The following is a 27,282-nucleotide window of genomic DNA, read 5'->3' on the forward strand; positions in this document are numbered from 1 at the left end:
TATCTTCCTCCGCCCCCTTCGGGGTGTTCTATATAGTAAATCCTTGTGTCTTCTTCCGCCGTCTTGAAGGTGTTCTATAAATCCTTGTGTCCTCCTCCTGTAGGGGCCCAGCGGGTTCTACAGAACACTCGTCCTGTCTCACCTGTCCATATGCCGTCCATGGATTTAGAAGGCGACGTCTGAGAGAGAGACCCTGCGTCTTCCCTTCTCTAAGCCTAGAGCTTAACACTGATGTCAGCTGGTCTCTCATTGGCTGACAATTTCACTGATGTAGAGTCCAAGGGCGGGAAAGCTATCACACAAGACCCTATGCAAGAGTGGGAGGAGTCCATAAAGTGCGGGAAAGAAACAGAGGGGATAAAAGGAGGAGTCCGTGAGCAGTTAGGCAGACTCAGCCAGGTGTGAGAGAGGAGAGGCTGCAGTCAGCGGTGTTGGAAGGGAGGAGGTACACAGAAGTCAGCAGAAAGTCAGCAATTCAACACTTTACTGTCAAGGCTGAATGAGGTGTAAAACCGCTCCCTTCACACCCCACAGCGGAGGAAAGAAGAACCTTTCTGAGGTCCATCTTCTTCTAACAGTGAGTCATAGCTACCTGGTGAATTCAAGCCAGGATTAGCTATTCAGCGACTTGTCCCTCTGCTTCATATACACTTCACTAAAACTAAATCAATCCTTTACCTAAAACAGCCAGTGGGGAAATTGTCTTGCAAATAAATCCACAAGAAGGGAAAAGAGAGAGCGTTGAAGTCAGGTGTTAATTGAGTCCCTAACACTGTATCCTGCGTCATGTTCAATTGTCTGCTTAATACTGCATCTTCATGTACCTGTTTCATAGAATCCTAGAATGGTAGAGTTGGAAGGGACCTCCGGGGGTCATTGGGTCCAACCCCCTGCTCAGTGCAGGATTTACTAAACATTTCCATTGAAGGAGAACTCCCCACTTCCCGTGGCAACCTGTCCCACTCACTGATCCCCTCACTGTCTAATATCTAATCTGTGTCTCCTCCCTTTCAGTTTCACCCCATTGCTTCTAGTCTTTCCTTGTACAGATGAGTGTAGGGCTGATCCCTCTGCACGATGACAGCCCTTCAGATATTTGTAGACCGCTATTAAGTCTCCTCCCAGCCTTCTGCAAGCTAAACATTCCCAGATCCGTTAACCGTTCCTCCTAGGACATGATTTGCAGACCGCTTACCATCTTGGTAACTCTTCTCTGAACTTGCTCTAGTTGTCGATGTCTTGTATAACGTGCGGTGCCCAGAACTGGACACAGTATTCCAGATGCAGTCTGACTAAGGAAGAGTAGAGGGGGATAATGACCTCACGTGATCTAGACTTTATGCTTCTCTTAATACATCCCTGAATTGTGTTTGCCTTTTTGGCTGCTGCATCACATTGTTGACTCATGTTCAGTCTCTGATCTATTAGTATACCCAAGTCTTTTTCACATGTGCTGCTTAGCCCAATTCCTCCCATTCTGTATGTGCTTTTTTTCATTTTTCTTGCCCGGATGTAGGACTTGGCATTTCTCCTTGTTAAATCCCATTCTGTTAGTCGCCAACCACTGTACAAGCTTTTCTAGATCTTTTTGAATCCTCTCTCTCTCTCTTCCCTAGTGTTGGCTATCCCTCCTAGCTTTGTGTAATGAGCAAATTTGATCAGTTTCCCACCAATTCCCTCCTCCAGATCATTTATAAAAAATGTTGACTAACACTGGGGCTAGGGCAGAGCCTTGTGGTTTCAAGTACTTTTCTAGAGAACTGTAAATTCCCTCTGTATTTCAAAGTATCAAAGTTAGTGAATCTGTACACTCCCAGATTTCTAAACTATTACTGGACTCAATTCTGTTATTTCTTCGGCATACCATCCCGAGGCTTCAGTTGGAGTGCTGGCATCACTGTGACAAAACTAGGCCTCCGGCCATATGTGTTTCAGTAAGCTTTTTTGGGGCCATTACACTCCGCCCTTTTGGAGATGTTATATACATTCCTGCATCTTCCTCCTCCTCCTTCGGGGTGTTCTATATAATAAATTCTTGGAGGTATGCTATAAATCCTTGTATCTTCCTCCGCTCCCTGGGGGGCGTTCTATAAATCCATGTCATGTTATTACAGATAGCACAGTGAGTTTTGCCCGGAGAGCTCAATAAACATTGTTAATTATTTAGAATTGGCGAATAATTACCCTGAGAGAAGCTGATGATTGGAGGGGTTTCTGTTTTCCGAGGATCGTGTGATGTAACGCGGCGGTGACCTTTAATAACCATCTTTTCACTGACTTTGGCGTTTTCTTCTCTTGCAGTTTCCAGTGAAGATCTACACGCCAGCTTATATTTTATCAATGCATCTCTGCAAGAGGTAGTATTCGCCAGCACCACGGGGGCCTTGGTACCCTGCCCTGCAGAAGGAGTCCCCCGTGTGACGCTCAGATGGTACCTAGCAACGGGCGAGGAGATCTACGATGTCCCTGGGATCCGCCACGTCCACCCTAATGGCACTCTCCAAATTTTCCCCTTCCCTCCTTCAAGCTTTAATAACTTAATCCACGATAATACTTATTATTGCACAGCTGAAAACCCTTCAGGGAAAATCAGGAGTCAGGATGTTCACATTAAGGCCGGTAAGTGAGGACCACATGCAGAAATGCTGAAAAATGATAGTTGTTCCCTTTTATGTAAATATAAATGTTGTACGTGCAATTTTAGTGCCATTGAATGGGTTCAGTTGTAAACTATTGATGGTCTGTTCTTAGGATAGGTCATCAATAGTAGATTGCCAGGGGTCTGCTGCCCAGAAACCTCACCAATAAGCTGTTCTCTGGACTGGTGTATTTATACATACATACATTGAGCTGATTTGTGTAAGAAACAAACAGCTCCATTTCCACCACAGTGGCCGGCCTTTGTATTGCAGGCATTGAAGTGAATGGGAACTTCGCATGTAATTCTAAGCTTGGCCACTGCAGTGGGAATGGAGCTGTTTCTTTCTTGCACAAATCAGCACAATGCATGAGCACAGAGGCCCAGAGAACAGTGGATAAGAGTCGTAGGTGGAGGATGCCGGTAAAGAATAGATCATCAATAGTTTAAAATGGGCAACCCCTTTAATTAGAAGCCAGTCTCTAGAAGATGATTATGTGTGGAGTTTTGCATCTTAAGTTTTGTTTTTTATTAATATGTGAAATGTTATTTTTAAATCCTTTGTGTGGAGCAGCCCCATTGCAGACATGAACGCTTCTTTTCTGTGTTGCCTGCATGGATAACCCGCAACGGGGCGTACACCTTATAGCAGCTAAAATGAATCCGGATTAATTAGTTATTAAAGTCTCCAAGAAGTGAGGAAGAACAGCCTGGATGTAAAGCCGTCGCGCACTATTTGTTTGTCTGTTACGTCTGGATGTAAAGCCGTCGCGCACTATTTGTTTGTCTGTTACGTCTGGATGTAAAGCCGTCGCGCACTATTTGTTTACTTGTCTGTTACGTCTGGATGTAAAGCCGTCGCGCACAATTTGTTTGTCTGTTACGTCTGGATGTAAAGCCGTCGCGCACTATTTGTTTACTTGTCTGTTACGTCTGGATGTAAAGCCGTCGCGCACTATTTGTTTACTTGTCTGTTACGTCTGGATGTAAAGCCGTCGCGCACTATTTGTTTACTTGTCTGTTACGTCTGGATGTAAAGCCGTCGCGCACTATTTGTTTACTTGTCTGTTACGTCTGGATGTACAGCCGTCGCGCACTATTTGTTTGCCTGTTACGTCTGGATGTAAAGCCGTCGCGCACTATTTGTTTGTCTATTACGTCTGGATGTAAAGCCGTCGCGCACTATTTGTTTGTCTGTTACGTCTGGATGTAAAGCCGTCGCGCACTATTTGTTTACTTGTCTGTTACGTCTGGATGTAAAGCCGTCGCGCACTATTTGTTTACTTGTCTGTTACGTCTGGATGTAAAGCCGTCGCGCACTATTTGTTTACTTGTCTGTTACGTCTGGATGTAAAGCCGTCGCGCACTATTTGTTTGTCTGTTACGTCTGGATGTAAAGCCGTCGCGCACTATTTGTTTACTTGTCTGTTACGTCTGGATGTAAAGCCGTCGCGCACTATTTGTTTACTTGTCTGTTACGTCTGGATGTAAAGCCGTCGCGCACTATTTGTTTACTTGTCTGTTACGTCTGGATGTAAAGCCGTCGCGCACTATTTGTTTGTCTATTACGTCTGGATGTAAAGCCGTCGCGCACTATTTGTTTGTCTGTTACGTCTGGATGTAAAGCCGTCGCGCACTATTTGTTTACTTGTCTGTTACGTCTGGATGTAAAGCCGTCGCGCACTATTTGTTTGTCTGTTACGTCTGGATGTAAAGCCGTCGCGCGCTATTTGTTTGTCTGTTACGTCTGGATGTAAAGCCGTCACGCACTATTTGTTTACTTGTCTGTTACGTCTGGATGTAAAGCCGTCGCGCACTATTTGTTTACTTGTCTGTTACGTCTGGATGTAAAGCCGTCGCGCACTATTTGTTTCTCTGTTACGTCTGGATGTAAAGCCGTCGCGCACTATTTGTTTCTCTGTTACGTCTGGATGTAAAGCCGTCGCGCACTATTTGTTTACTTGTCTGTTACGTCTGGATGTAAAGCCATTGCGCGCTATTTGTTTGTCTATTACGTCTGGATGTAAAGCCGTCGCGCACTATTTGTTTGTCTGTTACGTCTGGATGTAAAGCCGTCACGCACTATTTGTTTACTTGTCTGTTACGTCTGGATGTAAAGCCGTCGCGCACTATTTGTTTACTTGTCTGTTACGTCTGGATGTAAAGCCGTCGCGCACTATTTGTTTCTCTGTTACGTCTGGATGTAAAGCCGTCGCGCACTATTTGTTTCTCTGTTACGTCTGGATGTAAAGCCGTCGCGCACTATTTGTTTACTTGTCTGTTACGTCTGGATGTAAAGCCATTGCGCGCTATTTGTTTACTTGTCTGTTACGTCTGGATGTAAAGCCGTCGCGCACTATTTGTTTCTCTGTTACGTCTGGATGTAAAGCCGTCGCGCACTATTTGTTTACTTGTCTGTTACGTCTGGATGTAAAGCCGTCGCGCACTATTTGTTTACTTGTCTGTTACGTCTGGATGTAAAGCCGTCACGCACTATTTGTTTACTTGTCTGTTACGTCTGGGTGTAAAGCCGTCGCGCACTATTTGTTTACTTGTCTGTTACGTCTGGATGTAAAGCCGTCACGCACTATTTGTTTACTTGTCTGTTACGTCTGGATGTAAAGCCGTCGCGCGCTATTTGTTTACTTGTCTGTTACGTCTGGATGTAAAGCCGTCGCGCACTATTTGTTTACTTGTCTGTTACGTCTGGATGTAAAGCCGTCACGCACTATTTGTTTACTTGTCTGTTACGTCTGGATGTAAAGCCGTCGCGCACTATTTGTTTGTCTGTTACGTCTGGATGTAAAGCCGTCGCGCGCTATTTGTTTGTCTGTTACGTCTGGATGTAAAGCCGTCGCGCACTATTTGTTTACTTGTCTGTTACGTCTGGGTGTAAAGCCGTCGCGCACTATTTGTTTACTTGTCTGTTACGTCTGGATGTAAAGCCGTCGCGCACTATTTGTTTGTCTGTTACGTCTGGATGTAAAGCCGTCGCGCACTATTTGTTTACTTGTCTGTTACGTCTGGATGTAAAGCCGTCGCGCACTATTTGTTTGCCTGTTACGTCTGGATGTAAAGCCGTCGCGCACTATTTGTTTGTCTATTACGTCTGGATGTAAAGCCGTCGCGCACTATTTGTTTGTCTGTTACGTCTGGATGTAAAGCCGTCGCGCACTATTTGTTTACTTGTCTGTTACGTCTGGATGTAAAGCCGTCGCGCACTATTTGTTTACTTGTCTGTTACGTCTGGATGTAAAGCCGTCGCGCACTATTTGTTTACTTGTCTGTTACGTCTGGATGTAAAGCCGTCACGCACTATTTGTTTACTTGTCTGTTACGTCTGGATGTAAAGCCGTCGCGCGCTATTTGTTTACTTGTCTGTTACGTCTGGATGTAAAGCCGTCGCGCACTATTTGTTTGTCTGTTAGTCTGGATGTAAAGCCGTCGCGCACTATTTGTTTACTTGTCTGTTACGTCTGCATGTAAAGCCGTCGCGCACTATTTGTTTACTTGTCTGTTACGTCTGGATGTAAAGCCGTCACGCACTATTTGTTTGTCTGTTACGTCTGGATGTAAAGCCGTCGCGCACTATTTGTTTACTTGTCTGTTACGTCTGGATGTAAAGCCGTCGCGCACTATTTGTTTACTTGTCTGTTACGTCTGGATGTAAAGCCGTCACGCACTATTTGTTTACTTGTCTGTTACGTCTGGATGTAAAGCCGTCGCGCACTATTTGTTTACTTGTCTGTTACGTCTGGATGTAAAGCCGTCGCGCACTATTTGTTTGTCTGTTACGTCTGGATGTAAAGCCGTCGCGCGCTATTTGTTTGTCTGTTACGTCTGGATGTAAAGCCGTCGCGCACTATTTGTTTACTTGTCTGTTACGTCTGGGTGTAAAGCCGTCGCGCACTATTTGTTTACTTGTCTGTTACGTCTGGATGTAAAGCCGTCGCGCACTATTTGTTTACTTGTCTGTTACGTCTGGATGTAAAGCCGTCGCGCACTATTTGTTTACTTGTCTGTTACGTCTGGATGTAAAGCCGTCGCGCACTATTTGTTTACTTGTCTGTTACGTCTGGATGTAAAGCCGTCGCGCACTATTTGTTTGTCTGTTACGTCTGGATGTAAAGCCGTCGCGCACTATTTGTTTGTCTGTTACGTCTGGATGTAAAGCCGTCGCGCACTATTTGTTTACTTGTCTGTTACGTCTGGATGTAAAGCCGTCGCGCACTATTTGTTTGTCTGTTACGTCTGGATGTAAAGCCGTCGCGCACTATTTGTTTGTCTGTTACGTCTGGATGTAAAGCCGTCGCGCACTATTTGTTTCTCTGTTACGTCTGGATGTAAAGCCGTCGCGCACTATTTGTTTACTTGTCTGTTACGTCTGGATGTAAAGCCGTCGCGCACTATTTGTTTACTTGTCTGTTACGTCTGGATGTAAAGCCGTCGCGCGCTATTTGTTTACTTGTCTGTTACGTCTGGATGTAAAGCCGTCGCGCGCTATTTGTTTACTTGTCTGTTACGTCTGGATGTAAAGCCGTCGCGCGCTATTTGTTTACTTGTCTGTTACGTCTGGATGTACAGCCGTCGCGCACTATTTGTTTACTTGTCTGTTAGTCTGGATGTAAAGCCGCCGCGCACTATTTGTTTGTCTGTTACGTCTGGATGTAAAGCCGTCACGCACTATTTGTTTGTCTGTTACGTCTGGATGTAAAGCCGTCGCGCACTATTTGTTTGTCTGTTACGTCTGGATGTAAAGCCGTCGCGCACTATTTGTTTATTGTCTGTTACGTCTGGATGTAAAGCCGTCGCGCACTATTTGTTTACTTGTCTGTTACGTCTGGATGTAAAGCCGTCGCGCACTATTTGTTTACTTGTCTGTTACGTCTGGATGTAAAGCCGTCGCGCACTATTTGTTTACTTGTCTGTTACGTCTGGATGTAAAGCCGTCGCGCACTACTTGTTTGTCTGTTACGTCTGGATGTAAAGCCGTCGCGCACTATTTGTTTACTTGTCTGTTACGTCTGGATGTAAAGCCGTCGCGCACTATTTGTTTACTTGTCTGTTACGTCTGGATGTAAAGCCGTCGCACACTATTTGTTTACTTGTCTGTTACGTCTGGATGTAAAGCCGTCGCGCACTATTTGTTTACTTGTCTGTTAGTCTGGCTGTAAAGCCGTCGCTCACTATTTGTTTACTTGTCTGTTACATCTGGATGTAAAGCGGTCGCACACTATTTGTTTACTTGTCTGTTACGTCTGGATGTACAGCCGTCGCGCACTATTTGTTTGTCTATTACGTCTGGATGTAAAGCCGTCACGCGCTATTTGTTTACTTGTCTGTTACGTCTGGATGTAAAGCCGTCGCGCACTATTTGTTTACTTGTCTGTTACGTCTGTTTGTAAAGCCGTCGCGCACTATTTGTTTCTCTGTTACGTCTGGATGTAAAGCCGTCGCGCACTATTTGTTTGTCTGTTACGTCTGGATGTAAAGCCGTCGCGCACTATTTGTTTACTTGTCTGTTAGTCTGGATGTAAAGCCGTCGCGCACTATTTGTTTGTCTGTTACGTCTGGATGTAAAGCCGTCGCGCACTATTTGTTTACTTGTCTGTTACGTCTGGATGTAAAGCCGTCGCGCACTATTTGTTTGTCTGTTACGTCTGGATGTAAAGCCGTCGCGCACTATTTATTTACTTGTCTGTTACGTCTGGATGTAAAGCCGTCGCGCACTATTTGTTTACTTGTCTGTTAGTCTGGATGTAAAGCCGTCGCGCACTATTTGTTTACTTGTCTGTTAGTCTGGATGTAAAGCCGTCGCGCACTATTTGTTTGTCTGTTACGTCTGGATGTAAAGCCGTCGCGCACTATTTGTTTGTCTGTTACGTCTGGATGTAAAGCCGTCGCGCACTATTTGTTTACTTGTCTGTTACGTCTGGATGTACAGCCGTCGCGCACAATTTGTTTACTTGTCTGTTAGTCTGGATGTAAAGCCGTCGCGCACTATTTGTTTACTTGTCTGTTACGTCTGGATGTAAAGCCGTCGCGCACTATTTGTTTGTCTGTTACGTCTGGATGTAAAGCCATCGCGCACTATTTGTTTACTTGTCTGTTACGTCTGGATGTAAAGCCGTCGCGCACTATTTGTTTACTTGTCTGTTACGTCTGGATGTAAAGCCGTCGCGCACTATTTGTTTGTCTGTTACGTCTGGATGTAAAGCCGTCGCGCACTATTTGTTTACTTGTCTGTTAGTCTGGATGTAAAGCCGTCGCGCACTATTTGTTTGTCTGTTACGTCTGGATGTAAAGCCGTCGCGCACTGTTTGTCTATTACGTCTGGATGTAAAGCCGTCGCGCACTATTTGTTTACTTGTCTGTTACGTCTGGATGTAAAGCCGTCACGCACTATTTGTTTACTTGTCTGTTAGTCTGGATGTAAAGCCGTCGCGCACTATTTGTTTGTCTGTTACGTCTGGATGTAAAGCCGTCACGCACTATTTGTTTGTCTGTTACGTCTGGATGTAAAGCCGTCGCGCACTATTTGTTTACTTGTCTGTTACGTCTGGATGTAAAGCCGTCGCGCACTATTTGTTTACTTGTCTGTTAGTCTGGATGTAAAGCCGTCGCGCACTATTTGTTTGTCTGTTACGTCTGGATGTAAAGCCGTCGCGCACTATTTGTTTGTCTGTTACGTCTGGATGTAAAGCCGTCGCGCACTATTTGTTTACTTGTCTGTTACGTCTGGATGTAAAGCCGTCGCTCACTATTTGTTTACTTGTCTGTTACGTCTGGATGTAAAGCCGTCGCGCACTATTTGTTTGTCTGTTACGTCTGGATGTACAGCCGTCGCGCACTATTTGTTTACTTGTCTGTTTCGTCTGCATGTAAAGCCGTCGCGCACTATTTGTTTGTCTGTTACGTCTGGATGTAAAGCCGTCGCGCACTATTTGTTTACTTGTCTGTTACGTCTGGATGTAAAGCCGTCGCGCACTATTTGTTTGTCTGTTACGTCTGGATGTAAAGCCGTCGCGCACTATTTGTTTACTTGTCTGTTACGTCTGGATGTAAAGCCGTCGCGCACTATTTGTTTACTTGTCTGTTACGTCTGGATGTAAAGCCGTCGCGCACTATTTGTTTGTCTGTTACGTCTGGATGTAAAGCCGTCGCGCACTATTTGTTTACTTGTCTGGTACGTCTGGATGTAAAGCCGTCACGCGCTATTTGTTTACTTGTCTGTTACGTCTGGATGTAAAGCCGTCGCGCACTATTTGTTTGTCTGTTACGTCTGGATGTAAAGCCGTCGCGCACTATTTGTTTACTTGTCTGGTACGTCTGGATGTAAAGCCATCGCGCACTATTTGTTTACTTGTCTGTTACGTCTGGATGTAAAGCCGTCGCGCACTATTTGTTTACTTGTCTGTTACGTCTGGATGTAAAGCCGTCGCGCACTATTTGTTTGTCTGTTACGTCTGGATGTAAAGCCGTCGCGCACTATTTGTTTGTCTGTTACGTCTGGATGTAAAGCCGTCGCGCACTATTTGTTTACTTGTCTGTTACGTCTGGATGTAAAGCCGTCGCGCGCTATTTGTTTACTTGTCTGTTACGTCTGGATGTAAAGCCGTCGCGCACTATTTGTTTACTTGTCTGTTAGTCTGGATGTAAAGCCGTCGCTCACTATTTGTTTGTCTGTTACGTCTGGATGTAAAGCCGTCGCGCACTATTTGTTTGTCTGTTACGTCTGGATGTAAAGCCGTCGCGCACTATTTGTTTACTTGTCTGTTACGTCTGGATGTAAAGCCGTCGCGCACTATTTGTTTCTCTGTTACGTCTGGATGTAAAGCCGTCGCGCACTATTTGTTTCTCTGTTACGTCTGGATGTAAAGCCGTCGCGCACTATTTGTTTACTTGTCTGTTACGTCTGGATGTAAAGCCATTGCGCGCTATTTGTTTACTTGTCTGTTACGTCTGAATGTAAAGCCGTCGCGCACTATTTGTTTGTCTGTTACGTCTGGATGTAAAGCCGTCGCGCACTATTTGTTTACTTGTCTGTTACGTCTGGATGTAAAGCCATTGCGCGCTATTTGTTTACTTGTCTGTTACGTCTGAATGTAAAGCCGTCGCGCACTATTTGTTTGTCTGTTACGTCTGGATGTAAAGCCGTCGCGCGCTATTTGTTTACTTGTCTGTTACGTCTGAATGTAAAGCCGTCGCGCACTATTTGTTTGTCTGTTACGTCTGGATGTAAAGCCGTCGCGCACTATTTGTTTGTCTGTTACGTCTGGATGTAAAGCCGTCGCGCACTATTTGTTTACTTGTCTGTTACGTCTGGATGTAAAGCCGTCGCGCACTATTTGTTTACTTGTCTGTTACGTCTGGATGTAAAGCCGTCGCGCACTATTTGTTTACTTGTCTGTTACGTCTGGATGTAAAGCCGTCGCGCACTATTTGTTTGTCTGTTACGTCTGGATGTAAAGCCGTCGCGCACTATTTGTTTGTCTGTTACGTCTGGATGTAAAGCCGTCGCGCACTATTTGTTTGTCTGTTACGTCTGGATGTAAAGCCGTCGCGCACTATTTGTTTACTTGTCTGTTATGTCTGGATGTAAAGCCGTCGCGCACTATTTGTTTGTCTGTTACGTCTGGATGTAAAGCCGTCGCGCACTATTTGTTTACTTGTCTGTTATGTCTGGATGTAAAGCCGTCGCGCACTATTTGTTTGTCTGTTACGTCTGCATGTAAAGCCGTCGCGCACTATTTGTTTACTTGTCTGTTACGTCTGGATGTACAGCCGTCGCGCACTATTTGTTTACTTGTCTGTTACGTCTGGATGTAAAGCCGTCGCGCACTATTTGTTTACTTGTCTGTTACGTCTGGATGTAAAGCCGTCGCGCACTATTTGTTTACTTGTCTGTTACGTCTGGATGTACAGCCGTCGCGCACTATTTGTTTACTTGTCTGTTACGTCTGGATGTAAAGCCGTCGCGCACTATTTGTTTACTTGTCTGTTACGTCTGGATGTAAAGCCATTGCGCGCTATTTGTTTACTTGTCTGTTACGTCTGGATGTAAAGCCGTCGCGCACTATTTGTTTACTTGTCTGTTACGTCTGCATGTAAAGCCGTCGCGCACTATTTGTTTACTTGTTGTTTGTTACTCAATTTCAACCAGCATAAATTTATGGCTAGGTTGCTCACGTCTTGCTGTGTTTTAATGCTCCACGCCCAGTGTATTCATGTGAAATGCTGCGCAAGAGGTTAGCGATAGTTCGCGGGGATCTGCCTGTCTAAACTTTGTGCACGAGCGCGAACAGCTTTCGGTGACCTCACCCGCTCATGCAGATGGTTTAGCTGACAGTCCTCCTGTATAAGTGGGGCATCATTCTGGGCCCTTAGCAGTACAATAGAACTGTAAATAATGTCTCCACCCTCTCATGATAATGAGATGACTCTGCTCTCCCTTCCCAATCTATACAGCTGAGATGTGCCCTAAATAAAGCCAAAATGCTTAAAAAAATAGGATTTAAAAAAAGTTATGTTTTTGAGGCCATATTATGCATTATTGTACTATGTGATGCATATTTATTATCAGGATCCCCTCTCTTCTGAGCTGCGCAGTAGAGGGGGGCCGGTGTGAAGATGTCCAAACTGCCCGTAGCACTTCCACCCCTACCACTAGTCTATGAATACTGCATCCAAGAGGCTGGCCCCATGTCTGTCAGCACCTTGTGACTTCTCTCCTGCTCTCTATGGCCAGAATACCAACTGCCCTACTTTGTGGATGGTATCTGCATTGAATTTAACCCTTTAATTATCAGCTATTTTCAGATTTTCATTTTTTTTACATTTCCAAGCGCCATAACCTTTTATTTTTCAGTGATGTAGCTGTATGAAGGCTGTTACTGTGGGTCGAATTGTATTTTTTAATGGTAATGTAATCATATAATGTATTGAAAAACTTTAAAAACGCAAAGGCACCATTTTACTTTTGCAACGTTCATGGTGTAGTAAAAATGGCATATTAACTTTACTCCTGGGCTCCACTAGTTACAATCGCAATCTAGTTATAGCAAATACATAGCGATACGCCACTGGATACCGTATGGAACCAGTATGCCTCCATAACCGCCTTATCACAAGTTGTATTCAAGCAAGCCCAACAGGGTACTAGAGCCTCCATGCACACATGTATCAGAACTTGTATCCTAGCCACAAGTGGCTCAAGAGAGTATTAGAGCCTCCATGCCTGCCCATGTCATATGTTGTATCCATGGCAAAGGCGGCCCAGTAAAGTCCTAGAGCCTTCATGCCCACCTGTATCACAACTTGTATCTAAGTTGAGGGTGACTCAACAGGGTCATAGGGCATCAATTACTGTCAGTACCACAACTTGTATCCAAGCTGGACTTGGAACAACAGGGTACTTGCCCGCCCGTATTACATTTGGTATCCAAGCTAGAGGTAGTCAACAGAATACCAGAGCCTCCATGCCTGCCTGTATCATGACATGTATCCAAGCCAGAAGTGGCCCAACAGGGTACTAGAGCCTGAAAACCTGTTCACATCACATCTTGTGTCCAAGCTAGAGTTGGGCTAACAGGGTACTAGAGGCTCCATGCCTGCCCATATCAGATTTTGCATCCAAGCTAGAGGCGTCCTAACAGGGTATTAGAGCCTCCATGCCGACCCGTATCACATCTCGTATTCAAGCTAAAGGTGGCCCAATAGGGTTCTAGAGTCTGTAAACCTGCTTGTATCACTTTTTTGCCAAAACTAGAGTGGAGCTAACAAGGTACTAGATGCTCCATAGCTGCCAGTATCACTATTTGTATCTAAGATAGAGGTGGCCCACCAGAGTACTGGAGCCTTCATGACTGCCTGTATCACATCTTGCATCCAAGCTAGAGGCTCCCCAATAAAGAACTAGCATACCAGCCAGTTTCTCATCTTGTATCCAAACTAGACATGGCCCAACAGGATAATAGAAGCTCCATGCTCGCCCGTATCGCAAAGTGTGTCCAACCCTGAGGTGGACCAATAGGACACAAGAGCCTCCATGGTCACCCGTATCACATCTTGTGTCCTTGTTGGAGGCAGCTCACCAGCATCCTAGAGCCTATTTTCCTACCCCTATAATATCTTGTTTCCAAGATAGACAGTCTAACAGGGTCCTAGAGCGTCCATATGCACAAAAACACACAAACTGTGTCAAAACAATAATAAACCAAAAGAGGGGAACTCTTTCCCAATCTAAATAACCTCAGGGACGGGACTTGCCTAATGGCAGGCAATTCGCCCTGACAAGGATGCACCTGACCTTGTACCTTAGTCCTAAGTTAACCCTACGTAGCACAGGGGAATAACATAAAAAACACAAACTTAGCTTTAAGATGCAGCAGGCAAATGATGGGTCCAGGACCAAGCAATGACTGAGACCGCAGTCAGAGCTAGATGTAAGATTCAATGGCGATTCAGTCCAGCATCAGCCAGACTAAATAGCCGTGACAATTACCACAGGTGTGGCAAGGCATGTCTTACCTAACACCCCACCCACCAGGGCCAGAAGATAGAGACCCGCCTGCAAAACCTGCACCAGACTATCAGCATGGCAGCAATCCCAGAACCACCGCAACAGTATCTCCCCTTTTAGAAGGGGCCTCTTTTTCAAACTGCCCCAGATATAAACTTTCATAGACTGTTTCTCAGGCGTAGTTAGATTGTGCATATGGCGTTTTGGAAGTTTACAGTCTGGAACCAGTTCAATAGCACAATTCCCCTCCCTGTGAGGCGGTAGCTTATCTGCCCCCTCCGGAGCAAAAACATCGGCAAAATCAGCAATATATTCTGGTAATTTCTCAACTTGAACTGAAGAGACCCTTACAGATATACAAACTGAATTACAGTATGGACTCCACTTAGCGATGTCTCCCTTCTCCTAATTCACTATAGGATTATGCAAACGCAACCATGGTGGGCCTAAGGGTTCATGTCCACGGGCAAAATAAGAATTAAAATCCGCAGCGGATTTTAACTCTTCTTCTGCCCGCGGATCCGCGCCCCATAGGGATGCATTGACCACCCGCGGGGTAGATAAATACCCGCGGATGGTCAATAAAAGAGATTTTTTAAAAAATGGAGCATGAAAAAATCTGGACCATGCTCCATTTTCGTGCGGGTCTCCCGCGGGGACGGCTCCCGCGGGCTTCTATTGAAGCCTATGGAAGCCGTCCGGATCCGCGGGAGACCAAAAATAGGAATTTAAAAGAATTACTCACCCGGAGCGGGCGCGGAAGGTCTTCTCTTCCTCACGGCCGGATCTTTCTTGCTTCGGCTCGGCGGATGTGCCCGGCGCATGCGCGCGGCACGTCGGCGACGTGCCGCCGGCGTGACGAATTCATCCGCAGGCCGAAAATGAAGATCCGGCCGTGAGGAAGAGAAGGCTTTCCCCGCCCGCTACGGATAGGTAAATGCTTTTAAATTGCTATTTTCAGCGCTCATGTCCGCGGGGCAGGAGGGACCCGCTGCAGATTCTCCATGTAGAATCTGCAGCGATCTGATTTTCCCCGTGGACATGAGGCCTAAGACTGCTTGTGTTGGAAGGAATCCCATAACACATAGAGTGATGATCTTGTAAAGAAAAATCTGATCTTTAAACATATATCCAGGACACAAAATTTCAAGCACTTCTTGAAATCTACCTCAACCCTATGTGTGTATACTGAGGAGAATCTACCTCACCTCTATGTGTGTATACTGAGGAGAATCTACCTCACCTCTATATGTATATACTGAGGAGAATCTACCTCCCCTCTATGTATATATACTGAGGAGAATCTACCTCACCTCTATGTGTATATACTGAGGGGAATCTACCTCACCTCTGTGTATATACTGAGGAGAATCTACCTCACCTCTATGTGTATATACTGAGGAGAATCTACCTCACCTCTGTGTATATACTGAGGAGAATCTACCTCCCCTCTATGTGTGTATACTGAGGAGAATCTACCTCACCTCTATGTGTATATACTGAGGGGAATCTACCTCACCTCTGTGTATATACTGAGGAGAATCTACCTCCCCTCTATGTGTGTATACTGAGGAGAATCTACCTCACCTCTATGTGTATATACTGAGGAGAATCTACCTCACCTCTATGTGTACATACTGAGGAGAATCTACCTCCCCTCTATGTGTGTATACTGAGGAGAATCTACCTCCCCTCTATGTGTATATATACTGAGGAGAATCTACCTCACCTCTATGTGTATATACTGAGGAGAATCTACCTCACCTCTATGTGTATATACTGAGGAGAATCTACCTCACCTCTATGTGTATATACTGAGGAGAATCTACCTCCCCTCTATGTGTATATATACTGAGGAGAATCTACCTCACCTCTATGTGTATATACTGAGGAGAATCTACCTCACCTCTATGTGTATATACTGAGGAGAATCTACCTCCCCTCTATGTGTATATACTGAGGAGAATCTACCTCACCTCTGTGTGTGTGTATATACTGAGGAGAATCTACCTCCCCTCTATGTGTGTATACTGAGGAGAATCTACCTCCCCTCTATGTGTATATATACTGAGGAGAATCTACCTCCCCTCTATGTGTATATACTGAGGAGAATCTACCTCCCCTCTATGTGTGTATACTGAGGAGAATCTACCTCACCTCTATGTGTATATACTGAGGAGAATCTATCTCACCTCTATGTGTATATACTGAGGAGAATCTACCTCACCTCTATGTGTATATACTGAGGAGAATCTACCTCACCTCTATGTGTATATACTGAGAAGAATCTACCTCCCCTCTGTGTGTATGTACTGAGGAGAATCTACCTCACCTCTATGTGTGTATACTGAGGAGAATCTACCTCACCTCTATGTGTATATACTGAGGAGAATCTACCTCACCTCTATGTGTATATACTGAGAAGAATCTACCTCCCCTCTGTGTGTATACACTGAGGAGAATCTACCTCACCTCTATGTGTGTATACTGAGGAGAATCTACCTCACCACTATGTGTATATACTGAGGAGAATCTACCTCACCTCTATGTGTATATACTGAGAAGAATCTACCTCCCCTCTGTGTGTATGTACTGAGGAGAATCTACCTCACCTCTATGTGTATATACTGAGGAGAATCTATCTCACCTCTATGTGTATATACTGAGGAGAATCTACCTCACCTCTATGTGTATATACTGAGGAGAATCTACCTCACCTCTATGTGTATATACTGAGAAGAATCTACCTCCCCTCTGTGTGTATGTACTGAGGAGAATCTACCTCACCTCTATGTGTACATACTGAGGAGAATCTACCTCACCTCTGTGTATATACTGAGGAGAATCTACCTCACCTCTGTGTATATACTGAGGAGAATCTACCTCACCTCTATGTGTATAGACTGAGGAGAATCTACCTCACCTCTGTGTGTATAGACTGAGGAGAATCTGCCTCACCTCTATGTGTATACTGAGGAGAATCTACCTCATCTCTATGTGTGTATATACTGAGGAGAATCTACCTCACCTCTATGTGTATATACTGAGGAGAATCTACCTCACCTCTATGTGTATACTGAGGAGAATCTACCTCATCTCTATGTGTGTATATACTGAGGAGAATCTACCTCATCTCTATGTGTGTATATACTGAGGAGAATCTACCTCACCTCTATGTGTGTATACTGAGGAGAATCTACCTCACCTCTATGTGTGTATAGACTGAGGAGAATCTACCTCACCCCTATGTGTATATACTGAGGAGAATCTACCTCACCTCTATGTGTATATACTGAGGAGAATCTACCTCCCCTCTATGTGTATATATACTGAGGAGGATCTACCTCCCCTCTAGGTGTATACTGAGGGGAACCTACCTCACCTCTCTGTGTGTATACTGAGGAGAATCTACCTCACCTCTATATGTATAAACTGAGGAGAATCTACCTCACCTCTATGTGTATATACTGAGGAGAATCTACCTCACCACTATGTGTATATACTGGGGATAATCTACCTCACCACTATGTGTATATACTGGGGATAATCTACCTCACCTCTATGTGTTTGTACTGAAGATAATCTACCTCACCTCTATCTGTATATACTGAGGAGAATCTACCTCCCCTCTATGTGTATATACTGAGTAGAATCTACCTCTCCTCTGTGTGTATATACTGAGGAGAATCTACCTCCCCTCTACGTGTATATACTGAGGAGAATCTACCTCACCTCTACGTGTATAGACTGAGGAGAATCTACCTCACCTCTGTGTATATACTGAGGAGAATCTACCTCACCTCTATGTGTATACTGAGGAGAATCTACCTCACCTCTGTGTATATACTGAGGAGAATCTACCTCACCTCTATGTGTATACTGAGGAGAATCTACCTCACCTCTATGTGTATACTGAGGAGAATCTACCTCACCTCTGTGTGTATACTGAGGAGAATCTACCTCACCTCTGTGTATATACTGAGGAGAATCTACCTCACCTCTATGTGTATATACTGAGGAGAATCTACCTCCCCTCTATGTGTGTATACTGAGGAGAATCTACCTCACCTCTATGTGTATATACTGAGGAGAATCTACCTCCCCTCTGTGTATATACTGAGGAGAATCTACCTCACCTCTATGTGTATATATTGAGGAGAATCTACCTCACCTCTATGTGTATATACTGAGGAGAATCTACCTCCCCTCTGTGTGTGTATATACTGAAGAGAATCTACCTCCCCTCTGTGTGTATATACTGAGGAGAATCTACCTCCCCTCTATGTGTATATACTGAGGAGAATCTACCTCACCTCTATGTGTATATACTGAGGAGAATCTACCTCATCTCTGTGTGTATATACTGAGGAGAATCTACCTCACCTCTACGTGTATATACTGAGGAGAATCTACCTCACCTCTATGTGTATATACTGAGGAGAATCTACCTCCCCTCTATGTGTATATACTGAGGAGAATCTACCTCACCTCACTGTATATACTGAGGAGAATCTACCTCACCTCTATGTGTATATACTGAGGAGAATCTACCTACCCTCTATGTGTATATACTGAGGAGAATCTACCTCACCTATATGTGTGTATACTGAGGAGAATCTACCTCCCCTCTATGTGTATATACTGAGGAGAATCTACCTCCCCTCTATGTGTATATACTGAGGAAAATCTACCTCACCTCACTGTATATACTGAGGAGAATCTACCTCACCTCTATGTGTATATACTGAGGAGAATCTACCTACCCTCTATGTGTATATACTGAGGAGAATCTACCTCACCTATATGTGTGTATACTGAGGACAATCTACCTCCCCTCTATGTGTATATACTGAGGAGAATCTACCTCACCTCTACGTGTATATACTGAGGAGAATCTACCTCACCTCAATGTGTATATACTGAGGAGAATCTACCTCACACCTCTATGTGTATAGACTGAGGAGAATCTACCTCACCTCTGTGTATATACTGAGGAGAATCTACCTCACCTCTATGTGTATACTGAGGAGAATCTACCTCACCTCTGTGTATATACTGAGGAGAATCTACCTCACCTCTATGTGTATACTGAGGAGAATCTACCTCACCTCTATGTGTATATACTGAGGAGAATCTACCTCACCTCTATGTGTATATACTGAGGAGAATCTACCTCCCCTCTGTGTATATACTGAGGAGAATCTACCTCACCTCTATGTGTATATACTGAGGAGAATCTACCTCACCTCTATGTGTGTATACTGAGGAGAATCTACCTCACCACTATTTGTATATACTGAGGAGAATCTACCTCCCCTCTGTGTGTATATACTGAGGAGAATCTACCTCACCTCTACGTGTATATACTGAGGAGAATCTACCTCACCTCTATGTGTATATACTGAGGAGAATCTACCTCATCTCTGTGTGTATATACTGAGGAGAATCTACCTCACCTCTATGTGTATATACGGAGGAGAATCTACCTCCCCTCTGTGTATATACTGAGGAGAATCTACCTCACCTCACTGTATATACTGAGGAGAATCTACCTCACCTCTATGTGTATATACTGAGGAGAATCTACCTACCCTCTATGTGTATATACTGAGAAGAATCTACCTCACCTATATGTGTGTATACTGAGGAGAATCTACCTCCCCTCTATGTGTATATACTGAGGAGAATCTACCTCCCCTCTATGTGTATATACTGAGGAGAATCTACCTCACCTCACTGTATATACTGAGGAGAATCTACCTCACCTCTATGTGTATATACTGAGGAGAATCTACCTACCCTCTATGTGTATATACTGAGGAGAATCTACCTCCCCTCTGTGTATACACTGAGGAGAATCTACCTCACCTCTATGTGTATATACGGAGGAGAATCTACCTCACCTCTGTGTATATACTGAGGAGAATCTACCTCACCTCTATGTGTATACTGAGGAGAATCTACCTCACCTCTGTGTATATACTGAGGAGAATCTACCCCACCTCTATGTGTATACTGAGGAGAATCTACCTTACCTCTATGTGTATATACTGAAGAGAATCTACCTCCCCTCTGTGTATATACTGAGGAGAATCTACCTCATCTCTATGTGTATATACTGAGGAGAATCTACCTCACCTCTATGTGTATATACTGAGGAGAATCTACCTACCCTCTATGTGTATATACTGAGGAGAATCTACCTCACCTATATGTGTGTATACTGAGGACAACCTACCTCCCCTCTATGTGTATATACTGAGGAGAATCTACCTCCCCTCTATGTGTGTATATACTGAGGAGAATCTACCTCACCTCTACGTGTATATACTGAGGAGAATCTACCTCACCTCTATGTGTATATACGGGGGAGAATCTACCTCCCCTCTATGTGTATATACTGAGGAGAATCTACCTCGCTTCTATGTGTATATACTGAGGAGAATCTACCTCACCTCAATGTGTATATACAGAGGAGTATCTACCTCACCCCCATGTGTATACTGAGGAGAATCTACCTCACCACTGTGTGCATATACTGAGGAGAATCTACCTCACCTCTATGTGTATTAACTGAGGAGAATCTACCTCACCACTGTGTGCATATACTGAGGAGAATCTACCTCACCTCTATGTGTATATACTGAGGAGAATCTACCTCACCACTGTGTGTATATACTGAGGAGAATCTACCTCACCTCTATGTGTATATACTGAGGAGAATCTACCTCACCCCTATGTGTATATACTGAGAAGAATCTACCTCCCCTCCATGTGTATATACTGAGGAGAATCTACCTTACCTCTATGTGTATATACTGAGGAGAATCTACCTCAACTCTATGTGTACATACTGAGGAGAATCTACCTCACCTCTATGTGTGTATACTGAGGAGAATCTACCTCACCTCTGAATCTACCTCACCTCTATGTGTATATACTGAGGAGAATCTACCTCGCTTCTATGTGTATATACTGAGGAGAATCTACCTCACCTCAATGTGTATATACAGAGGAGTATCTACCTCACCCCTATGTGTATACTGAGGAGAATCTACCTCACCACTGTGTGCATATACTGAGGAGAATCTACCTCACCTCTATGTGTATATACTGAGGAGAATCTACCTCACCACTGTGTGCATATACTGAGGAGAATCTATCTCACCTCTATGTGTATATACTGAGGAGAATCTACCTCACCACTGTGTGTATATACTGAGGAGAATCTACCTCACCTCTATGTGTATATACTGAGGAGAATCTACCTCACCCCTATGTGTATATACTGAGAAGAATCTACCTCCCCTCTTTGTGTATATACTGAGGAGAATCTACCTTACCTCTATGTGTATATACTGAGGAGAATCTACCTCAACTCTATGTGTACATACTGAGGAGAATCTACCTCACCTCTATGTGTGTATACTGAGGAGAATCTACCTCACCTCTATGTGTGTATACTGAGGAGAATCTACCTCACCTCTATGTGTATATACTGAGGAGAATCTACCTCACCTCTATGTACATACTGAGGAGAATCTACCTCACCTCTATGTGTATATACTGAGGAGAATCTACCTCACCTCTATGTGTATATACTGAGGAGAATCTACCTCCCCTCTATGTGTATATACTGAGGAGAATCTACCTCACCTCTATATGTACATACTGAGGAGAATCTACCTCACCTCTGTGTATATACTGAGGAGAATCTACCTCACCTCTGTGTATATACTGAGGAGAATCTACCTCACCTCTGTGTATATACTGAGGAGAATCTACCTCACCTCTGTGTATATACTGAGGAGAATCTACCTCACCTCTATGTGTATATACTGAGGAGAATCTACCTCACCTCTATGTGTATATACTGAGGAGAATCTACCTCACCTCTATGTGTATATACTGAAAAGAATCTACCTCACCTCTACGTGTACATACTGAGGAGAATCTACCTCACCTCTATGTGTGTATAATGAGGAGAATCTACCTCACCTCTATGTATGTATACTGAGGAGAATCTACCTCACCTCTATGTGTATACTGAGGAGAATCTACCTCACCCCTATGTGTATATACTGAGGAGAATCTACCTCACCTCTATGTGTGTATATACTGAGGAGAATCTACCTCACCTCTATGTGTGTATACTGAGGAGAATCTATCTCACCACTATGTGTACATACTGAGGAGAATCTACCTCACCTCTATGTGTACATACTGAGGAGAATCTACCTCACCTCTATGTGTATATACTGAGGAGAATCTACCTCCCCTCTATGTGTATATACTGAGGAGAATCTACCTCACCTCTATGTGTACATACTGAGGAGAATCTACCTCACCTCTGTGTATATACTGAGGAGAATCTACCTCACCTCTGTGTATATACTGAGGAGAATCTACCTCACCTCTATGTGTATAGACTGAGGAGAATCTACCTCACCTCTGTGTGTATAGACTGAGGAGAATCTGCCTCACCTCTATGTGTATACTGAGGAGAATCTTCCTCATCTCTATGTGTGTATATACTGAGGAGAATCTACCTCACCTCTATGTGTATATACTGAGGAGAATCTACCTCACCTCTATGTGTATACTGAGGAGAATCTACCTCATCTCTATGTGTGTATATACTGAGGAGAATCTACCTCATCTCTATGTGTGTATATACTGAGGAGAATCTACCTAACCTCTATGTGTGTATACTGAGGAGAATCTACCTCACCTCTATGTGTGTATAGACTGAGGAGAATCTACCTCACCCCTATTTGTATATACTGAGGAGAATCTACCTCACCTCTATGTGTATATACTGAGGAGAATCTACATCACCTCTATGTGTATATACTGAGGAGAATCTACCTCACCTCTATTTGTATATACTGAAGAGAATCTGCCTCACCTCTCTGTGTGTATGCTGAGGAGAATCTACCTCACCTCTATGTGTATATACTGAGGAGAATCTGCCTCACCACTATGTGTATATACTGGGGATAATCTACCTCACCACTATGTGTATATACTGGGGATAATCTACCTCACCTCTATGTGTATATACCGAGGAGAATCTACCTCCCCTCTATGTGTATATACCGAGGAGAATCTGCCTCCCCTCTATGTGTATATACCGAGGAGAATCTACCTCCCCTCTATGTGTATATACTGAGGAGAATCTACCTCACCTCTATGTGTATATACCGAGGAGAATCTACCTCCCCTCTATGTGTATATACTGAGGAGAATCTACCTCACCTCTATGTGTATATACTGAGGAGAATCTACCTCCCCTCTATGTGTATATACTGAGGAGAATCTACCTCCCCTCTATGTGTATATACTGAGGAGAATCTACCTCCCCTCTATGTGTATATATACTGAGAAGAATCTACCTCACCTCTATGTGTATATATACTGAGGAGAATCTACCTCACCTCTGTGTGTATATACTGAGGAGAATCTACCTCACCTCTATGTGTGTATACTGAGAAGAATGTACCTCACCTCTATGTGTATATATACTGAGAAGAATCTACCTCACCTCTATGTGTATATACTGAGGAGAACCTCTCACCTCTATGTGTGTATACTGAGGAGAATCTACCTCACCTCTATGTGTATATACTGAGGAGAATCTACCTCACCTCTATGTGTATATACTGAGGAGAATCTACCTCACCTCTATGTGTGTATATACTGAGGAGAATCTACCTCACCTCTATGTGTATATACTGAGGAGAACCTCTCACCTCTATGTGTGTATACTGAGGAGACTCTACCTCACCTCTATGTGTATATACTGAGGAGAATCTACCTCACCCCTATGTGTATATACTGAGAAGAATCTACCTCCCCTCTATGTGTATATACTGAGGAGAATCTACATTACCTCTATGTGTATATACTGAGGAGAATCTACCTCAACTCTATGTGTACATACTGAGGAGAATCTACCTCACCTCTATGTGTGTATACTGAGGAGAATCTACCTCACCTCTGTGTGTATACTGAGGAGAATCTACCTCACCTCTATGTGTATATACGGGGGAGAATCTTCCTCACCTCTATGTACATACTGAGGAGAATCTACCTCACCTCTATGTGTATATACAGAGGAGAATCTACCTCACCTCTATGTGTATATACTGAGGAGAATCTACCTCCCCTCTATGTGTATATACTGAGGAGAATCTACCTCACCTCTATGTGTACATACTGAGGAGTATCTACCTCACCTCTGTGTATATACTGAGGAGAATCTACCTCACCTCTGTGTATATACTGAGGAGAATCTACCTCACCTCTGTGTATATACTGAGGAGAATCTTCCTCACCTCGATGTGTATATACTGAGAAGAATCTACCTCACCTCTATGTGTATATACTGAGGAGAATCTACCTCCCCTCTATGTGTATATACTGAGGAGAATCTACCTCACCTCTATGTGTGTATACTGAGGAGAATCTACCTCACCTCTGTGTGTATAGACTGAGGAGAATCTACCTCACCTCTATGTGTATATACTGAGGAGAATCTACCTCACCTCTATGTGTATATACTGAAGAGAATCTACCTCCCCTCTATGTGTGTATACTGAGGAGAATCTTCCTCACCTCTGTGTATATACTGAGGAGAATCTACCTCAACTCTATGTGTATATACTGAGGGTAATCTACCTCGCCTCTATATGTGTATAATCTTGGGAGAATCTACCTCACCTCTGTGTGTATATACTGGGGAGAATCTACCTCACCTCTGTGTGTATATACTGAGGAGAATCTACCTCCCCTCTCTGTGTATATACTGAGGAGAATCTACCTCACCTCTGTGTGTATAGACTGAGGAGAATCTACCTCACCTCTGTGTGTATAGACTGAGGAGAATCTACCTCACCTCTGTGTATATAGACTGAGGAGAATCTACCTCACCTCTGTGTGTATAGACTGAGGAGAATCTACCTCACACCTCTATGTGTATAGACTGAGGAGAATCTACCTCACCTCTGTGTATAGACTGAGGAGAATCTCCCTCACACCTCTATGTGTATAGACTGAGAAGAATCTACCTCACCTCTATGTGTATAGACTGAGAAGAATCTACCTCACCTCTATGTGTATAGACTGAGGAGAATCTACCTCTCACCTCTATGTGTATAGACTGAGGAGAATCTACCTCACACCTCTATGTGTATATAGACTGAGGAGAATCTACCTCACACCTCTGTGTATATATACTGAGGAGAATCTACCTCACACCTCTGTGTATATATACTGAGGAGAATCTACCTCACACCTCTGTGTATATATACTGAGGAGAATCTACCTCACACCTCTGTGTATATATACTGAGGAGAATCTACCTCACACCTCTGTGTATATATACTGAGGAGAATCTACCTCACACCTCTGTGTATATATACTGAGGAGAATCTACCTCACACCTCTGTGTATATATACTGAGGAGAATCTACCTCACACCTCTGTGTATATATACTGAGGAGAATCTACCTCACACCTCTGTGTATATATACTGAGGAGAATCTACCTCACACCTCTGTGTATATATACTGAGGAGAATCTACCTCACACCTCTGTGTATATATACTGAGGAGAATCTACCTCACCTGTGTGTGTGTATATGTACTGAGGAGAATCTACCTCACCTGTGTATGTATATGTACTCAGGAGAATCTACCTCACCTGTGTGTGTGTGTGTGTGTGTGTGTGTATGTGTGTATGTACTCAGGAGAATCTACCTCACCTGTGTGTGTGTGTGTGTGTTTATGTACTCAGGAGAATCTACCTCACCTCTGTGTGTGTATATGTACTGAGGAGAATGTACCTCACCCGTGTGTGTGTGTATGTATGTATGTATGTATGTATGTGTGTGTGTGTGTATATATATATATATATATATATATATATATATATATATATATATATATATATATACACTGAGGAGAATGTGTGTGTGTGTATATACACTTCCGTTCAAAAGTTTGGGGTCACATTGAAATGTCCTTATTTTTGAAGGAAAAGCACTGTACTTTTCAATGAAGATAACTTTAAACTAGTCCTAACTTTAAACAAATGCACTCTATACATTGCTAATGTGGTAAATGACTATTCTAGCTGCAAATGTCTGGTTTTTTGTGCAAAATCTACAAAGGTGTATAGAGGCCCATTTCCAGCAACTATCACTCCAGTGTTCTAATGGTACAATGTGTTTGCTCATTGGCTCAGAAGGCTAATTGATGATTAGAAAACCCTTGTGCAATCATGTTTACACATCTGAAAACAGTCTAGCTCGTTACAGAAGCTACAAAACTGACCTTCCTGTGAGCAGATTGAGTTTCTGGAGCATCACATTTGTGGGGTCAATTAAACGCTCAAAATGGCCAGAAAAAGAGAACTTTCATCTGAAACTCGACAGTCTATTCTTGTTCTTAGAAATGAAGGCTATTCCATGCGAGAAATTGCTAAGAAATTGAAGATTTCCTACAACGGTGTGTACTACTCCCTTCAGAGGACAGCACAAACAGGCTCTAACCAGAGTAGAAAAAGAAGTGGGAGGCCGCGTTGCACAACTAAGCAAGAAGATAAGCACATTAGAGTCTCTAGTTTGAGAAACAGACGCCTCACAGGTACCCAACTGGCATCTTCATTAAATAGTACCCGCAAAACACCAGTGTCAACATCTACAGTGAAGAGGCGGCTGCGGGATTTTGGGCTTCAGGGCAGAGTGGCAAAGAAAAAGCCATATCTGAGACTGGCCAATAAAAGAAAAAGATTAAGATGGGCAAAAGAACACAGACATTGGCCAGAGGAAGACTGGAAAAAAGTGTTGTGGACGGATGAATCCAAGTTTGAGGTGTTTGGATCCCAAAGAAGAACGTTTGTGAGACGCAGAACAAATGAAAAGATGCTGGAAGAATGCCTGACGCCATCTGTTAAGCATGGTGGAGGTAATGTGATGGTCTGGGGTTGCTTTGGTGCTGGTAAGGTGGGAGATTTGTACAGGGTAAAAGGGATTCTGAATAAGGAAGGCTATCACTCCATTTTGCAACGCCATGCCATACCCAGTGGACAGCGCTTGATTGGAACCAATTTCATCCTACAA

At 43.8% G+C, this 27,282-nt stretch overlaps 1 protein-coding gene across 1 annotated transcript in view; it reads left to right on the forward strand.

The window, feature by feature from the left end:
* Positions 1-231: 231 nt before the first annotated feature.
* DSCAM (DS cell adhesion molecule) overlaps positions 232-27,282 on the forward strand; it is a 740,634-nt gene continuing 713,583 nt past the window's right edge. Inside the window, exons 1-2 of the mRNA XM_066598936.1 lie at positions 232-373; positions 2,302-2,619. Coding sequence (XP_066455033.1) covers positions 232-373; positions 2,302-2,619 — 460 coding nt within the window. The remainder of the gene's footprint in view (positions 374-2,301; positions 2,620-27,282) is intronic.

This window comes from Eleutherodactylus coqui, chromosome 4 (genome assembly GCF_035609145.1).
Source record: "Eleutherodactylus coqui strain aEleCoq1 chromosome 4, aEleCoq1.hap1, whole genome shotgun sequence".
NCBI classification, from domain to species: domain Eukaryota; kingdom Metazoa; phylum Chordata; class Amphibia; order Anura; family Eleutherodactylidae; genus Eleutherodactylus; species Eleutherodactylus coqui.